Below are 14,984 nucleotides of genomic sequence, written 5' to 3' on the forward strand. Positions count from 1 at the left end.
AACGTTCTTCTGACTCATTCGCCATCGTAATCAAAAGAAACATCTTATTCAACAATTTAGGTTTGTCCAATAGTTTAAATATTCATACAGAAATTGCAACAAAATGACTTGGTGACAGTATTTAAGCTGAATATGTACCTCTAATCAACAGCAATCACCTTAGTCAGTGCTGGATGTGGTGAGTCTCGCGAGCGACAGGCCTAGGCCCCCTAGGAGGGCTCTCGAAATTCTTCATAATTTTAGTCAGAATGGAAATTTAAATGAAATCAATCTTAATTTCATGAATCTCTGAATCATTCAAAATATACATTGTTATAAAAAGTATCTTCTATGCTAACTTCATTACATTTTTGACGATTTAATCGACGCCACTTTCGACTCCACTCAATGCGTTAACATGGGACTTTACGGTGTAAACAACTTTTAATACCCAATCGGCCAAATTTTGATGAGTCATCTTTGGTGACTAATTCGGTCTATTGGCTCCATTTTCGTACCTTGGAAATTTAGGCTAGGATCCTACAACATGGTTTACTACTCACACAGTGATTACTAACAGTTAACAACTGCACCATACTGCTCCCTGCACTACAAGTGTCTATGTGAGTTTACATTCAGAGGGCAACATGAGGACAATAAATTACCTCTGTAAAGTTGGTGGTGAATTGCTGTTTGCACCAATAGACGGCACTCTTCTCTTGCTTCTAAGTGTACAGAATACTTGCACAATGCTTTCCAAATGACAGTTATGCATCTCTTTTGAAAGTTTGTGAACTGTTTAAATATTAGCCCTTCACCTAATAATTTGTTCATATTAATTCCAGCATATTTATTTGATTATGTTACTATTAGGTGAATACTTACCTGGATAAACAGACTTACACAGTTGATTTATCCAGGTAAGTTCCTCACTTGTACCCTATCAGTTTTATTGATTTGTGTATAGTTTGTAATTATTGAACTGGAAAGCATATGGTTGTTAAGGTTATTAATTCAAGGTAAATGAATCGCTTGGGTGTTTAACAATGTTGATATTGGATTTGACAGTACTCTACATGTTACATGCTGATATGAATTCATGTGGTATCAGAATGCACATTAATAGATGGATATAGATTTCATTGGTGCCTAATGAAGCCCTGTCCACACTATCATATTTTGTTTGACAAAAATATGTGACATGCCTAAATATGGTCATGATGACATCACATCATGACCATATATAGGCACATCATGACCAGTTTTTACATCTTCCTGTCATGACTATGTATATGGGCATCAACTTTTTTTTCCAAAGATAATAATAATCTGGATGGGGCTTCAAGTCTGCATTGTTATCAGATTGTATATGTCAGACTGATAGTGTTTGATCAGATTTTGATAGTGTGTCAGACATATTCAATTCAATTCAATTAACATTTATTCAATTAATTAATCAAATACATCAAATGATAAATAAAGTGGACAACATTAAAATTAATTAATTAGGATCAAAAATAGAAGCGAAGCTTGTCTCAATTTGACCCTGACAAAACAAACAGTAAAAACTAATAATAAAAGCATATCAAGTAGACCTACATGTTATATACATATATACATGTTATATACATATATATATATATATATATATATATACATATGTATTTGATCAAACAAATCAGTGTCTCTTATGTTCAGGACTATGGCTTCTTTCTTTAACCACCATCTTATAGAGATTGTAATGTAATTAATGAAATATTTGGAATTTATTTTTTTTGTTGATAATCCTCTACTACGTCAGACAAAATTTGATCAAACATTATAGGTTAAATTAGACAGACAAAAAATATGTCTGCTTGCTCAAAATTACAACCCAACGTCAAGGCCTTTTACATACATCACCGCTCCACAACATCCCAGTTTAACTGGAATAGCTATATAGGGATCGGAAGGTGATTTAGGAAAACCAGAGTTTCCTGGACATACATTATAATGTTCTAGTTTACTACTAGGTTATTGTACTCATAATCAGGTCAGACGTCTAACAACATTAAAGAATGGAGGGCTATTGTAAGAAAGAGGAATTACTGCCCTGTAAAAAGATCATTATCAGCAACAGCATCATTGGCTTACTCAAAAATTCATTTAGAATCCTTAATAGGCAATCCAAGTTATTTACTTATAGTTGTAGATTCTATATTTTCTTTGAGAAAAATATAATATGTAATGATTTCTTATATATATTTTCGTGTTGAATCTGAAAGTATTATTTTAAGGGGAAGTTTTGGATTTGTTAAAGTGCTCTGACTTCTAGTTGCAGGGTTTTGCCTCAATCACTGTAAATAACAGGATTTCCCATCTCTTAGCAAGTAAAAATTACTTATTTATAGAAGGTAGTAAGTACATTAAAAAAAAAAAAACAAAGTGTAGAAAATTATTATGAATAACCTTCTAAAATATACTATTTAATTCAGGCTTTCACCCCATGGATGGGACTTTTTCAGATACAGTGAAGATGGTGTGATTTTTTGTTGTTCTCTCACAGGAGAAGATCCGTGTGAACAGAATCAATCTCAAAATATCTTAGCCAGTCAGTTGGGACTCAAAGACTTGCCGGTACGTCACACGGCTCATGCTAAAAGCTTTGTTAAAACCATTAAACTCACTTCCTAGTATCCAAGCAGGGTGTCCATCTGCTTATACCTCAGTTTATTAAAGTATAACAATGCTTTAACTTCTGTATAAACACATCTGTAATATCATACACTGTAATGCCAGTATACCGTCAACTAGTGCTTTTCCTTCCTTTTGGGATTACGATTTGCTTGTATTTTAGATTTGGAGACATTACATGAAGTTTTTATGTTCTAAATTTTATAGATGATCTTGAGAAAGCAGATTTTCCAATCAAATAATCTTTAGTTTCCCATAGGCAATAATAACAATGAGGATTATTACAAACATACTTGTCTCTTGCTCAATATTTCAGCTCATCTTCTTGATATTGGAGACATTGTGTGGTTGGTCCAGTCTGTTAAAAAGATTTTTGGAAAGTTAAAATGATAAGATATTTCAATAACTTGTTAGAAGTATCTAATTTAGAATTTGTGTCGGTCATTTTGCAACTGACCTTTAAGCAGGACAATTATCTGTCATTGCCCTCCGGATCGGAGTGTTAGCTGTAGATCTAATTTCCTTCTCACTCAGTGATAACATTTCCCTTCTGTGTACTGTACTAGGTCTGCAAATTCTTCACTTATTTTCCTAGTGCAGTTAAATGTTACCTTAATACAAAATGTGTTATGATAGGCACGCATGTGTAGAGTAGACCAGTCTAAAAATCAACAAACAAAATAGTTGGTGCAGATATTTTGGTAAGACTTGCTTCCCCTGTGTATATCTATTTGCATAATTTTGATAATCACTGCTTAATAACTTTATTACCTCTATTACAGAAACATGTAAAATCAGATAACATCAAAGGGTTTATGGAGGTATTTCTGCATACCATACTTTAGCTACTACCTGTACCAATGACTGTCCACAAACATCTGCAAGTACTGTATATTAAATCTAATTGAAGTGTTTTCAATTTCCAATGAGACGCACTTCAAATTTATTTAGTTTTCACTGATTCAAAGATTTTTACTTTGAAAATCTTTCAGTTGATTAAGGAAGGAGAATAACCCATAACATGCAGTCATTGTGCTGAATTGCATATAGGTGTGGTCTGTGACTGCCTAGCAACTGTAAAGAGGTGCATATAGTAGCTACAAGTTCACATCATTCCACAGGGGCTGAGATGAGCCATAGCATAGCGTTAACTCTTCCAAAAAATGCAGTGGGTTTTTAAAGTGCACACAAACCAGTGTACACTGCACCTCCATTTTTAGTCCTTATCTGGGAATACTTACTGTAGTTCTACCAACTGAACTGGGCGAGGAGCTGCTTGACAGGTTCTACCAACCTAACCCGGGCGAGGAGCGGCTTGACGATGTGAAGGCTGTAGTTAGCTGCACCCTTGTCTTACTGCTCAGCCACAAATACTAGCAGCCAATGTACAGTATGTTAAGTAAAGGCAAAGTTTCATTATGTGTACCTTTGATTACCAAAGAAAATATTTTCTTGTTATAATTTTCAAGTCAGACTTAAAAACAAAGTAAGCATATTTCTCCCCATGTCTATTAACAGAACACATAGATCATTAACAACAAAACCAACAAGAGACAGAACAAAGTGTTTTGAAAGCCTAGTAGAACCCTTTGTGAATATTTCAGTGTATTATTATACAGTAGAAGGAGCCAGAGAGAAGAAAAAAATGTTTTTATACCATGGTTTCATTTATGAACAATAATAAATAATAATGAAGCTGGTTTTCCACTAGGCGAATTTATTCGCGCGAATCAAAAGCGTTCTTCATGTGCATGCGCATTCACATTCCTATCGGAGTTTTTGTGAAGCAAAAAAATGCGCAACCAATCAGAGCTCAGAAAGCAAACCGACGCTTTGATTTGCGCGAAAAAATTCACCTAGTGGAAAACCAGCTTTATAGTTGGATTTTTATAGCACTTTATACCAGAGTCCCAAAGCATTCGAAGCGTGGACTACAGTAGCTTCCTTCTCCCCCAAGGGTTTCTTCGTGTCTCTCCTCATCAAAATTAACAGTTATTATCATATTTTCAGTGATTTCTATGAAGCTTCATAGTTTAATATGATCAAAGTGTTCATTAATGGTCTTCACATCGTTTCTATTATTTAGAACTTGCATCCCTGTGAACAGATATATGTTACTTAATCAACATTCACCACATTCAAACACATTTTTTGATAAGACTAGCTTCCCCTGTGCAACAGCATATAAATCTTTTCAAACATGAATTTTATTATGTGTACTCTTGGTTATAGGATAAACTTACTCAGTGACATATCCCATGTGTGCATATAGTATTTATCTTGATCAGCATTCATCATTAATGTCCATTAACAGTATCATTTTTTAATGAAATCCTCTTCCCTTGTGCTTGTCTCTAAATACTCATTTTCATCAATGTCATTATAGTGTAGATTTTTAATTTCTAGTTTCCTCTGTACAAAATTAATCTTCATCATGTATCATCAATGTTGGTATTGGGTACAGTTTTTCTAAATGAACTAGCCTTCGTATATAACGACAGTTTAATTGAAGGGGGAAATAGTTGATAGGCTTGTTGGAGGGCTTTCTGTAAAGAATATTAATTTGTCAATGGCAAACATAGAGACACATTCTCCTCCCTGATTAGAAATGAGAACACCAAGAATGCGACTTGGAACTCATCGGAGTAATAGTAGATGTATGAAATGAAAAGCTGAAGTGATACTTAAACGATGATGTCGTGCCAATGGCCTTTCATTTCTAAGCTTTCTCAGACATGTTTATAAAACCATAATGAGAATCGTCGTCTAATGTTGCTTCATTGAAATGTCTACTTTCTCTGGACGGAACTGGATACTGAATAGTGCCGCATTAAGTGAATTGAATCCATTAGGAAGATATTGAAACAGCAGGTAAATCACCGTAGCTGCTGCCAGCCTTCATGTAAGGTCAAATAAGTTCACTCAGCTGTTGATATATGATGGAATATAATACTTTGATGTTTTTTTCAACCATTTATCCTTAAAATACTGCAAAGCCATTACTGTTCATAATTATTAATGATTTAAAAATATGGGTTATAATGTATTTTTCCTGTAGCATTTCACAACCCTCTCCCGCTTTCATTCCTCTATATATTGTTATAAATATATATATATTTTTATTATTAATTTTTTTTTTTTAGTGGAGAGCTCAGATTACAAGAATATATTAAAACCAGTCATTCATTTTCAGATATTGATTTGTCAAACTCGCAAATCTTAAGACCTACCAAATTTTTTTGACAAATACATTTGACATGCCTAAATATGGTGATGATGATGACATCATGTCATGACCATATATAGGCACATCATGACTATATATGGGCATACAACAGTTTTTTTTTATCAGACTTTATTAGATAATTGTGTAGTTAATCCAGATACATCTAATGACACAAATCTTTTATCTTTTCACAGCTGTTAACAAGTTAGAAAATGCTTTGTTTCATCAGACAACATTTCTTAAGACATTATCTGACAAGTATAGCTTAAGATAAAATATTCTATATATATAATATAATAATACTTTCTGAAAAATTTTTTCAATAATTATTTGTAAAAGTAGTAGTATTTCCCACCTCCCCATCCCACGACATCTTGCATGAAACTGCATACAGTATCTCATATTCCTCATGCTTAATGTCTCTGTATTATTGTGGTAGTACTAATATAGAGACTAAAAAGTACATGAGGAATATTGGTACAGTAGTAAAACCGTCTAGGAACAATTGAAATTCAGTATTTGGAAAAGGAAAAAGGAACTGACAATGTACTTTTTAAATAAACCATGGTTGTTTAAGTGATCACTTCACGGAACAAATACAAACACTGTTAATTTCCTCTATAATATACTAACCAAACATATGGAATATTATTTGACCATTTAACCAATATGCCATCAGTGGCTATGACAATGTTAAAGGTCAAGGTATTAAAGAATATGATCATATAGCTTATACACTTGTTTGCTTTTTTTTATAAAGAATTATTAAATGTTGTTGATCTTTACCGAACGATTGATAAATGATTGACAATGATTGACAAGGTAACTACGTACATATTGCAATCAATCAAAATAAATAAATATATTTCAACAATACAGTATGTACACCATTTAATTTGTTTGTTGTTATCCCTTGACATATTAATAATAATAAGATTTGCACAGCGCACATACAGTATCCACTACAGAAGGAAAGAACTAAAAATTACCGTGAACTTTAAGGCTACCCTTAAATAAACACCACACATATCACCACACAGTCTACAAGCAATGAGGCACAGGGCCGGCCTATTCATAACTCACAGTGCTCATGTAATGGGGTATCAAACTAAACAAATTAAGTTGGCAAGCAAGATAAAAAAAAAAACTAAGAAAGACCCCATAACATTGACATGCCCACTTGAAATTATAAGAAGGTAGTCAATCAAATATTAATAAATTGAAATATAATAATTGTATAATCTTTTTTTCTTTAGGTCAAAACTGAAGTGTCAGGCACATTTAATGTTGTTCAGTCCATAAACTCAACGAAGGAGTCATTGGAAAAAGTAAGTTTCATATCAATAAACTCATGGAAACTTGATAAATATTTATGGTTTGATGAGTGATGGAGAGCTGTATGGAAGACATCAGTTAATTCATCAATCAATCAATTAATTATTAATAATTGTAATAATAATATAAGGAAAATTTCAGATTGCTTTTGCATTAGATTTTACAATTCAACAGGTATTCTTTATAATGCCAAGGTTTTTATTTATTCTAATCATTTACAAGTAAAAAATATAAAATTTGCAAAAACACAAGAAAACAATAGGATACAAAGAAGAGACAAGTGCCTATAAAAAAAATAAATCATGTCAAGTGGGATTGCTTTTCTATTAGATTTCACTATTCAACAGGTATTCTTTATAAATACCAAGATTTTTCTTTATTCAAATCTTTTACAAGTAAAAAATATAAAATTTGCAAAAACAATAAGAAAACAATAGGACAGAAAGAAGAGGCAAGTGCCTATAAAAAAAAAACAATCACGTCAAGTGGATCATTTTACCAAATGTTAAATGTGTACATAGATGTACAATATTTTAACCTTTAAATGAAATACAATAACAATAACAAATTTGCAATATTTAAAGATAAGAATTTGCTACATTCAAGAATTTATTACAAATACATGAAGGCCACGTTTCTACTCAATGACGCCAAATAAACTTATTTTTTTGAATGGTTAAAATCTTATATTAATCTGTTTCTGCTAAACAATATTATACCTCATATCAAGTTCATGTACAGTATATCAACTTCATATGAAGTATACTTTAGTGTAATATTGTTAAGCAGAAATGGATTATATGTGGCCTTGTTGTGTATTTGTAATAAATTCTTCGATGTAAGCTTAGTTTTCTTTTAATTTACTATACATTTCACTATGTGTATTAGTTAAGATGTTTGTATGATGCACCACCTGTTAAATGCCACCTATATAAATGGTGTGTGTTGTATTACTTCCCTTTTAAAATACCAAATTTGTAACCGTTTATTTTCTTGGCTCCTGTTTCTGCTGCAAAATTTAAATAACTGGTTAAAATCTTGAACTCATAATCACATGGACATTAAATTCTTGATGATTACTTACAAATCTGTTCCATAGGCCAAAGAAATTTACAACACACGGTGTATAGAGCACGAAAAACTGAAGCGAGAAAATGCAACAGCAAAGGAAATAGAGAAAGCGGAAACAAAATATAAAAAAGCTAGTAAGTAATTTGTTTACCATTTGTTTAGATTTATTTGATATGTTCTATGAAAAACAATGCATACAAAACTAATATTGAATTAAAGAGAAACAATATAAAAAGCAACTATACATTGAACTATAATAGTATAATGCCATATATATTGTGAATTCTAAACAATGACATAACCTATTATATTATTGATTCATTAATTGATAATAAAAAGTATCAATCATAAAATTAATAATAATAATAGTGTAGTTTTATATAGCGCACATATCCATCTAATGTAATATGCTCAGGGCGCTTAATATGTGGACTAGGAACTAAAATTTGCTATGTAATGTGTAAGGAGAAAGTTTTAGAAGAATTTACATTGTTATGTATCTTTAAGGAATACAAGTTTTATTTTCATAATAGTCATGTTAGTAGATTTTTCGGTTCTGATTTCGTCTACAATTTCTGGTTCATGATAGTTTGTTATTGTCTTATTGATCTTTTGTAAATATTGCTTTTTCTTTCATTTGCTTTCTTTGAAAATATGAAATAGAGGGATATTTTGTTAAGAAATATGTTAACTTTAGCTATGACCGTTACTGACATTTTTCCAACTCACATGAGCCTTGTTAAATATTGTTTCCATAAATAATATTAAAAAAAACATTAAAATTGTATGATATTTCAGAAAAGTAAAATGTACAGTAACTTATGTCATTACTTATTCCACTTGACATTATTAGCTTTAAAGATTATTCCATGATCACAACGTGCATATGATTTTTGTATTTAGATCAAACAATAAATAATAAAAATGATTCAGACCCACCAAGCTTAAACATTAGACACATACAAGAATAGAATAGTTTGCACATATTTTTAGCAAACCTTTTTGATAATCCAAAGTAACCCTTCTTTGTACTTGGTTGGCATTACACTCCTCTAGCTGTGAGGTTTCAGTGGCCTAATTTAAACATCCTTATCAATTTTCAACATGGTCCATGTACATTTAACAATTAATTTTAAAAACAAACATATACATAAGATAAACTCTAAACTTTTTTTGCAATACTACTGGAGTAAATTAGATCTAAAATAATAATTCTGCAAGTAAACTATTAAAATTCTATATATAACATATTGAAAATTTTCATTGTAGATATAACAATGCCGGAATTTGTTTTCTTAATTGTGTTGATGTTACAAAACTTTATCAGGAAGTGGTTGACCCTGGTAAATATACAGAGACTAATCTACTGAGGTTGACTAAACATCCTCTATGCAATCTTACAATAATAGTAATAATAATAAATGTTGGCTCTCACTAAACAAGGATCTAAGCTAAGCCACTGTTTTGTTAAGCAATTCATTGTACTTTTTCACCTACCAACACGTGCATAAACACATTCCCGAAACAAGGACAGTTAGGTATTAGATCACGCGGGTGGAGCTAACATAGGGATTGTGTTTCGGTTTGCATTACCACTGTAATACTTTGAAATTCATAACGTAGAGTTCTTGGCAAAATAAAACACAGCACGTCCTTCAGGCGACAGTGGACTTTCCGCTTTTGTGACTCCTGAGCCGTCATGCCAAATGAATAAAATAAAATAAATAATATTATGTCTGATAATCCAGGTTCCAAGATAACACTATAGTAAACTAAGTTTATGCAAATCTGTTTAGCATAATGTTAATACAATTGTATGTGCTCATATTTTTTCAAAAAATAGTATGTAAACCTGTTACTGATAAATAAATAAATTGGTTTTCAATTCCGTATCCAATAACCAACTCTCCTGTCTGAGGTAGTTTTTGTAAACTTTTTAATTTTATCAGAGGAAGAATACAAGTCACTGGTTGACAAGTACGCTAACTTAAAGAACGATTATGAGCAACAGATGACAGACACAAGCCATGTAAGTATTAATTATCAGTCAATTAATTAATTAATCAGTGTGCGCATTATGTCTATCCATTAAACAAAGTAAATTAAAATAATAAGATAAGTTTTAAGATTTTTCTTAAAATAAAGCAAATTAGATGAATCGCAAACAAAAAGCGACAAGGAATTCCATGTAAAGGGGCTTGAAAAGCAAAAGCTTGTTGACCATAAGTTTTTGATTTGCCTTTATGAGACAGAACTGTCAAGAGATTTTTAGATGAAGAATGAAGATGGCGAAGAGGAATATATTAGGAGAAGTGATTGAGTATTAAATAAATAGGTTGATGAAAGCTAAGTGACTTGAAAGTCAACAAAAGTAACTTGAAATTAGCACGTTGTCTTATATTGAGCCTGTGTAAATTTTTTAATATGGGTTTTATATGATGATTTTAATGCTTTTGTAAGACAAATTGATAATCTTAATACTTTTTTCTTTTAAAGAAATTTCAACAAATAGAAGAGAGCCACTTGAAGGAGATGAAAGATTTTATTCGATCATACAGTAGTTCAGTTCAGGAATGTCACTTCTCCTTGGGACAGGTTTGTAATATTGAATTGGTGGTGCTGGTGATGATGGTAGTTGTCATGGGCATATTTATGATGCCAGTGTTGGTTGTGGTGATAATGATGTTGATGGTACCAGTGGTAGTGATAGGTGTGAAGACTATGTTGATGATGCCAGTGTTGATATTGGTTGTGGTGATAATGATGCCGATGGTACCAGTGGTAGTGGTGAAGTAAGTAACTTTATTGCTTCTCTTTTATAACAGAGGCACAACCGTAAAGATGTGCAACAATAACAAAATCAGAAAAAGCTTAATTACTGGTGATAAGTGTGAAGATTATGTTAATGCCAGTGTTGATATTAGTTGTGTTGATAATGATGCTGATGGTACGAGTGGTAGTGATAATAGGTGTGAAAACTATGTTGATGATGCCAGTGTTGATATTGGTTGTGGTGATAATGATGCTGATGGTACGAGTGGTAGTGATGATAGGTGTGAAGACTATGTTGATGATGCCAGTGTTGATATTGGTTGTGGCGATAATGATGTTGATGGTACCAGTGGTAGTGATGATAGGTGTCAAGACTATGTTGATGATGCCAGTGTTGATATTGGTTGGGGTGATAATGATGCTGATGGTACCAGTGGTAGTGGTGATAGGTGTAAAGATTATGTTAATGCCAGTGTTGATATTGGTTGTGGTGATAATGATTTTTATGGTACCAGTTGTAGTGGTGATAGGTGTGAAGACCTCGTTGATGATGCCAGTGTTGGTAGTGGTGATGATAATGATGTTGTGCCAGTGATATTAGTGCGGTGGTGTCCAGTGCTCATGGTAGAGGTGGTGATGTTGATGTTGTTAACGATGATGGTAATCATGGTGATAATAATTTTGAAGGTAGTTGTGGTAATAGTGTTGTTATTGATGATAATGCTGTTAGTAATTGTAGTGATGGCAGTTGTGGTAGTGGTGTTGAAGATGATGGTGTTAGGTATGGAGGTAGAAATGATGGTGAGGTAGATTGTTATATTAATTTTATTAACAGTGATGATGAAGTTGATCAGGGTATTAACAACAGAGTGAAAAGGACAGAGAGGGAGAAAAAGATAAAGAGAAAAATAAAAGCAAGCTATCCCACAGTAAGTTCTCATTTGTTTGTCTGATACAGATCCAACAGGAGTTTTCCCAGGAGTGTGAAGACATGACGGAACAGAAATTGATTGAAGTATATGTTAAATCAAAAGGCACAGGAAGAGATAAGCTACGTAAGTAGATTGTTTTACTATTAATACAAAAGTTTGAGTTTTGGGAGCACAGCAAGATTATGGCTATGTTTAGACATGCGTTACGCAAACGTAACATGGTCTCAGCTTGTGGTCTCAACAAGTGGTGTCAACTTGTGCGTGGCATAGCGAATGCCAGTATTAACCCAGATTTATATCATTCTTCTGCAAAAGCTCTATTCAGATTATCAGATGTCAAAAAACTGTTGTATGCCCATATATAGTCATGATGTGCCTATATATGGTCATGATGTGATGTCATTATGACCATATTTAGGCATGTCACATTTTTGTCAAATATAGTTTGATAGCCTGGACAGGGCATAATACAGTACACAAAATATATTTAAAAAATTTATGTTCATAGTTTTTATTGACATTTTTAATTTTTATAATAAGCAAATTAGACAATGTGCTCCATCAATGCATTTTTGTAAAGGAATTTTCATACAAAATTATTTGTTAAAAATTGTATTTTACTTTTTTTTTTTTTTGCAGAGAATCACCTGAAGTGGTAAGTTGATTTTTACATTTATATATATCATTTTGTATTTAAGTATGGCAGAAAAAGGTAAATATGTGGACATTCAAAACAATTTGGCAACATTTTAGCAATTCATACTTTTAATACTGTTTGATTCTGTTGTACTAACCATAAGGTGTTATAATTATTTATTTTATTATTATAAATAATTTTCATGAAAAAGCAATACTAACAATGTATATTAAATGGTAATCATTACTAAATGTAAGTTTAAATTAAGTAATGTAAGATCCAGTGGTTTACATAACATTTTATAAGTAAACAAAAATCCAATTACTCATCTTGTGTTATCTAGGCAAATTTACAGCAGCGAGTGTCAACGAGTCAAAGCAACATATCACTCAGCTCATTCAAAAATTTACGTGTGGTGAGTGGCAGGGTAAACCAGTGCTTGGGTCCATAATGCCTGTTTTGGTGTGGTTACAATTTGCTTGGCCACCTGTGCCCTCTAACCACATGAACTGTGTAGCCACTTGTCTGTGGGCTCACACAGATAGGCACACACAAACACATACACACACCTGTACTTAACCACAGTCTAATAGATTTTTGTTTAGTACAGACCTGAAAAGCTTGTCCCACTTGTATAGAAACTCAAAGGTTTCTGCTTGTTAGTTCGTCAATTTTACTGTGAATGTCACTGCATGAGGCACTGGTGCTAAGTTACCTGCACGACTAAGAATATTGTACACCCAGGGAACGGAGGAGAGTGAGCAAGATAATAATAAACCATGAGCACCTATTTTTGTCGAATGCTGGCACAATAGGAGGCACCATTATTAGTTAAGCTAAGGACCTTGTGGGGCTGTTCATTGCAGTAGCGGCCACTACTTGACACTTATCAATCATGTATTGTCCAATTCAAGCGCTGGTTTAGCCTTCAAGCATATCTGTATACCACACATTTGATTTTAAAACCCCCTTTTTTGTAACGCATAGTCATTTTCAGATCATTCAATGTTAGTTGCTTATTTTTTTTTACTAAGATTTACGTATTTTATTTTTTACATTTGTGGGTTTTACCCATAATTTTCTTATTTCACAATTTGCTTTTATTTTCACTATTGAAAGACTTTCAATATTATCATAAGATAATTTTAGGTGTTTTCATAACTGTGTTAGTAAGTGCACAGACAGCTTATGGTGCCTTTTATTTTGGGATGTATGTTTTTGTATAAATTTAAATTTCCATGTTATATATCAGCACTATTATTTTTTTTAAATCTTATATAACTAGTTTGGGGAAAAGGGGTTAGAAGTAAGTTTAAAGAGTTGTGGTAGGATCATTTGAAAGTAAGAAATTACTTTCACTGTAAGAGGTACTTCTCAGATGAAGTCCAGCTGTTAACAGATGTAATCTTTCAAAGACTTCATCTACTTTTATTTACAATGCAAATTTCAAAGTACTGGAAGCAATGGCTCTTCACTTTGTAATTAAATTTAATTTAATGTAACATTCTTTTCGCAAAAATATATATTTAAAAAATGATAATTTTTATAATACAAAAGTAGGATAAAGGAGGAAAAAGGCAAAGACCTGAGAAGATAAAAGTTTTATGTGGCAGATTTGTGTGATTTTGGCCATATCGGGCATTGTGTGTCATACCACTTCCATATAGACAATTCAGAGGTTGGAGGGATCGACAGATACAAGAAAAAACATACATCATAGATATAGAATATTCTACTTGTTTATAGAGTGTTAGTTTTAGCTTATCTTAAATGAGGCTACACAGAACGCCAAGTGATAGTATTTTGGTTGGTAGATGGTACATCAGGGAGGGGTGCCTGTGATGTTTAGAATTTACTGTATTGCTGAAAAATGAAAGCACTGATGGTAGTTTAGAAGAGGTGTTAGTGAGGTATGGGTGATAATTATGTAGCAGAGGTACATCAAAAGAATGACTGGTTGATTTGTTTTACAGAACAAAACATTCCACTTTTTTTATATATTGATATCTTATAAATGTCAACTAGCATTTAGTTAATGCAATAATTGTAATCACTCTTTATGTACTTTTTATTAATTTGGATTAGTTTCTAGTTGTACTTTTGTTCTTTTAATTTGGTTTTGTTTTGTTAAATGTGGTTTTGTGTATTAACTGTGGTTTATTATGTTGTTTCACAAATCTTTTTTCATTGTCTCTGACTTAATTATATAAATTCAACATGTTTAAAGATATTAAATGCATAGTGTTATATGTAATTTTCTATATGTATGTACCAAATGTGTGATGCTAGTATCGAGCTTCATTATTTAGGTACTGTAATTAAAAATTTAAAAAATGTTAACGAAGAAAGCTAAAACTGT

At 32.2% G+C, this 14,984-nt stretch overlaps 1 protein-coding gene across 1 annotated transcript in view; it reads left to right on the forward strand.

The window, feature by feature from the left end:
- The window catches only part of LOC117106321 (F-BAR domain only protein 2-like), a 56,775-nt gene that overhangs the window by 19,132 nt on the left and 22,659 nt on the right, over nucleotides 1-14,984 (forward strand). The window contains exons 5-11 of the mRNA XM_033247692.1: nucleotides 7,135-7,206; nucleotides 8,313-8,418; nucleotides 10,234-10,313; nucleotides 10,781-10,879; nucleotides 12,015-12,115; nucleotides 12,628-12,643; nucleotides 12,969-13,040. Of these exons, the coding sequence (XP_033103583.1) occupies nucleotides 7,135-7,206; nucleotides 8,313-8,418; nucleotides 10,234-10,313; nucleotides 10,781-10,879; nucleotides 12,015-12,115; nucleotides 12,628-12,643; nucleotides 12,969-13,040 (546 nt within the window). The remainder of the gene's footprint in view (nucleotides 1-7,134; nucleotides 7,207-8,312; nucleotides 8,419-10,233; nucleotides 10,314-10,780; nucleotides 10,880-12,014; nucleotides 12,116-12,627; nucleotides 12,644-12,968; nucleotides 13,041-14,984) is intronic.

Source organism: Anneissia japonica, unplaced genomic scaffold (assembly GCF_011630105.1).
Source record: "Anneissia japonica isolate Jap-2015-1 unplaced genomic scaffold, ASM1163010v1 scaffold287767_len825999_cov190, whole genome shotgun sequence".
Taxonomy (NCBI): Eukaryota; Metazoa; Echinodermata; class Crinoidea; order Comatulida; family Comatulidae; genus Anneissia; species Anneissia japonica.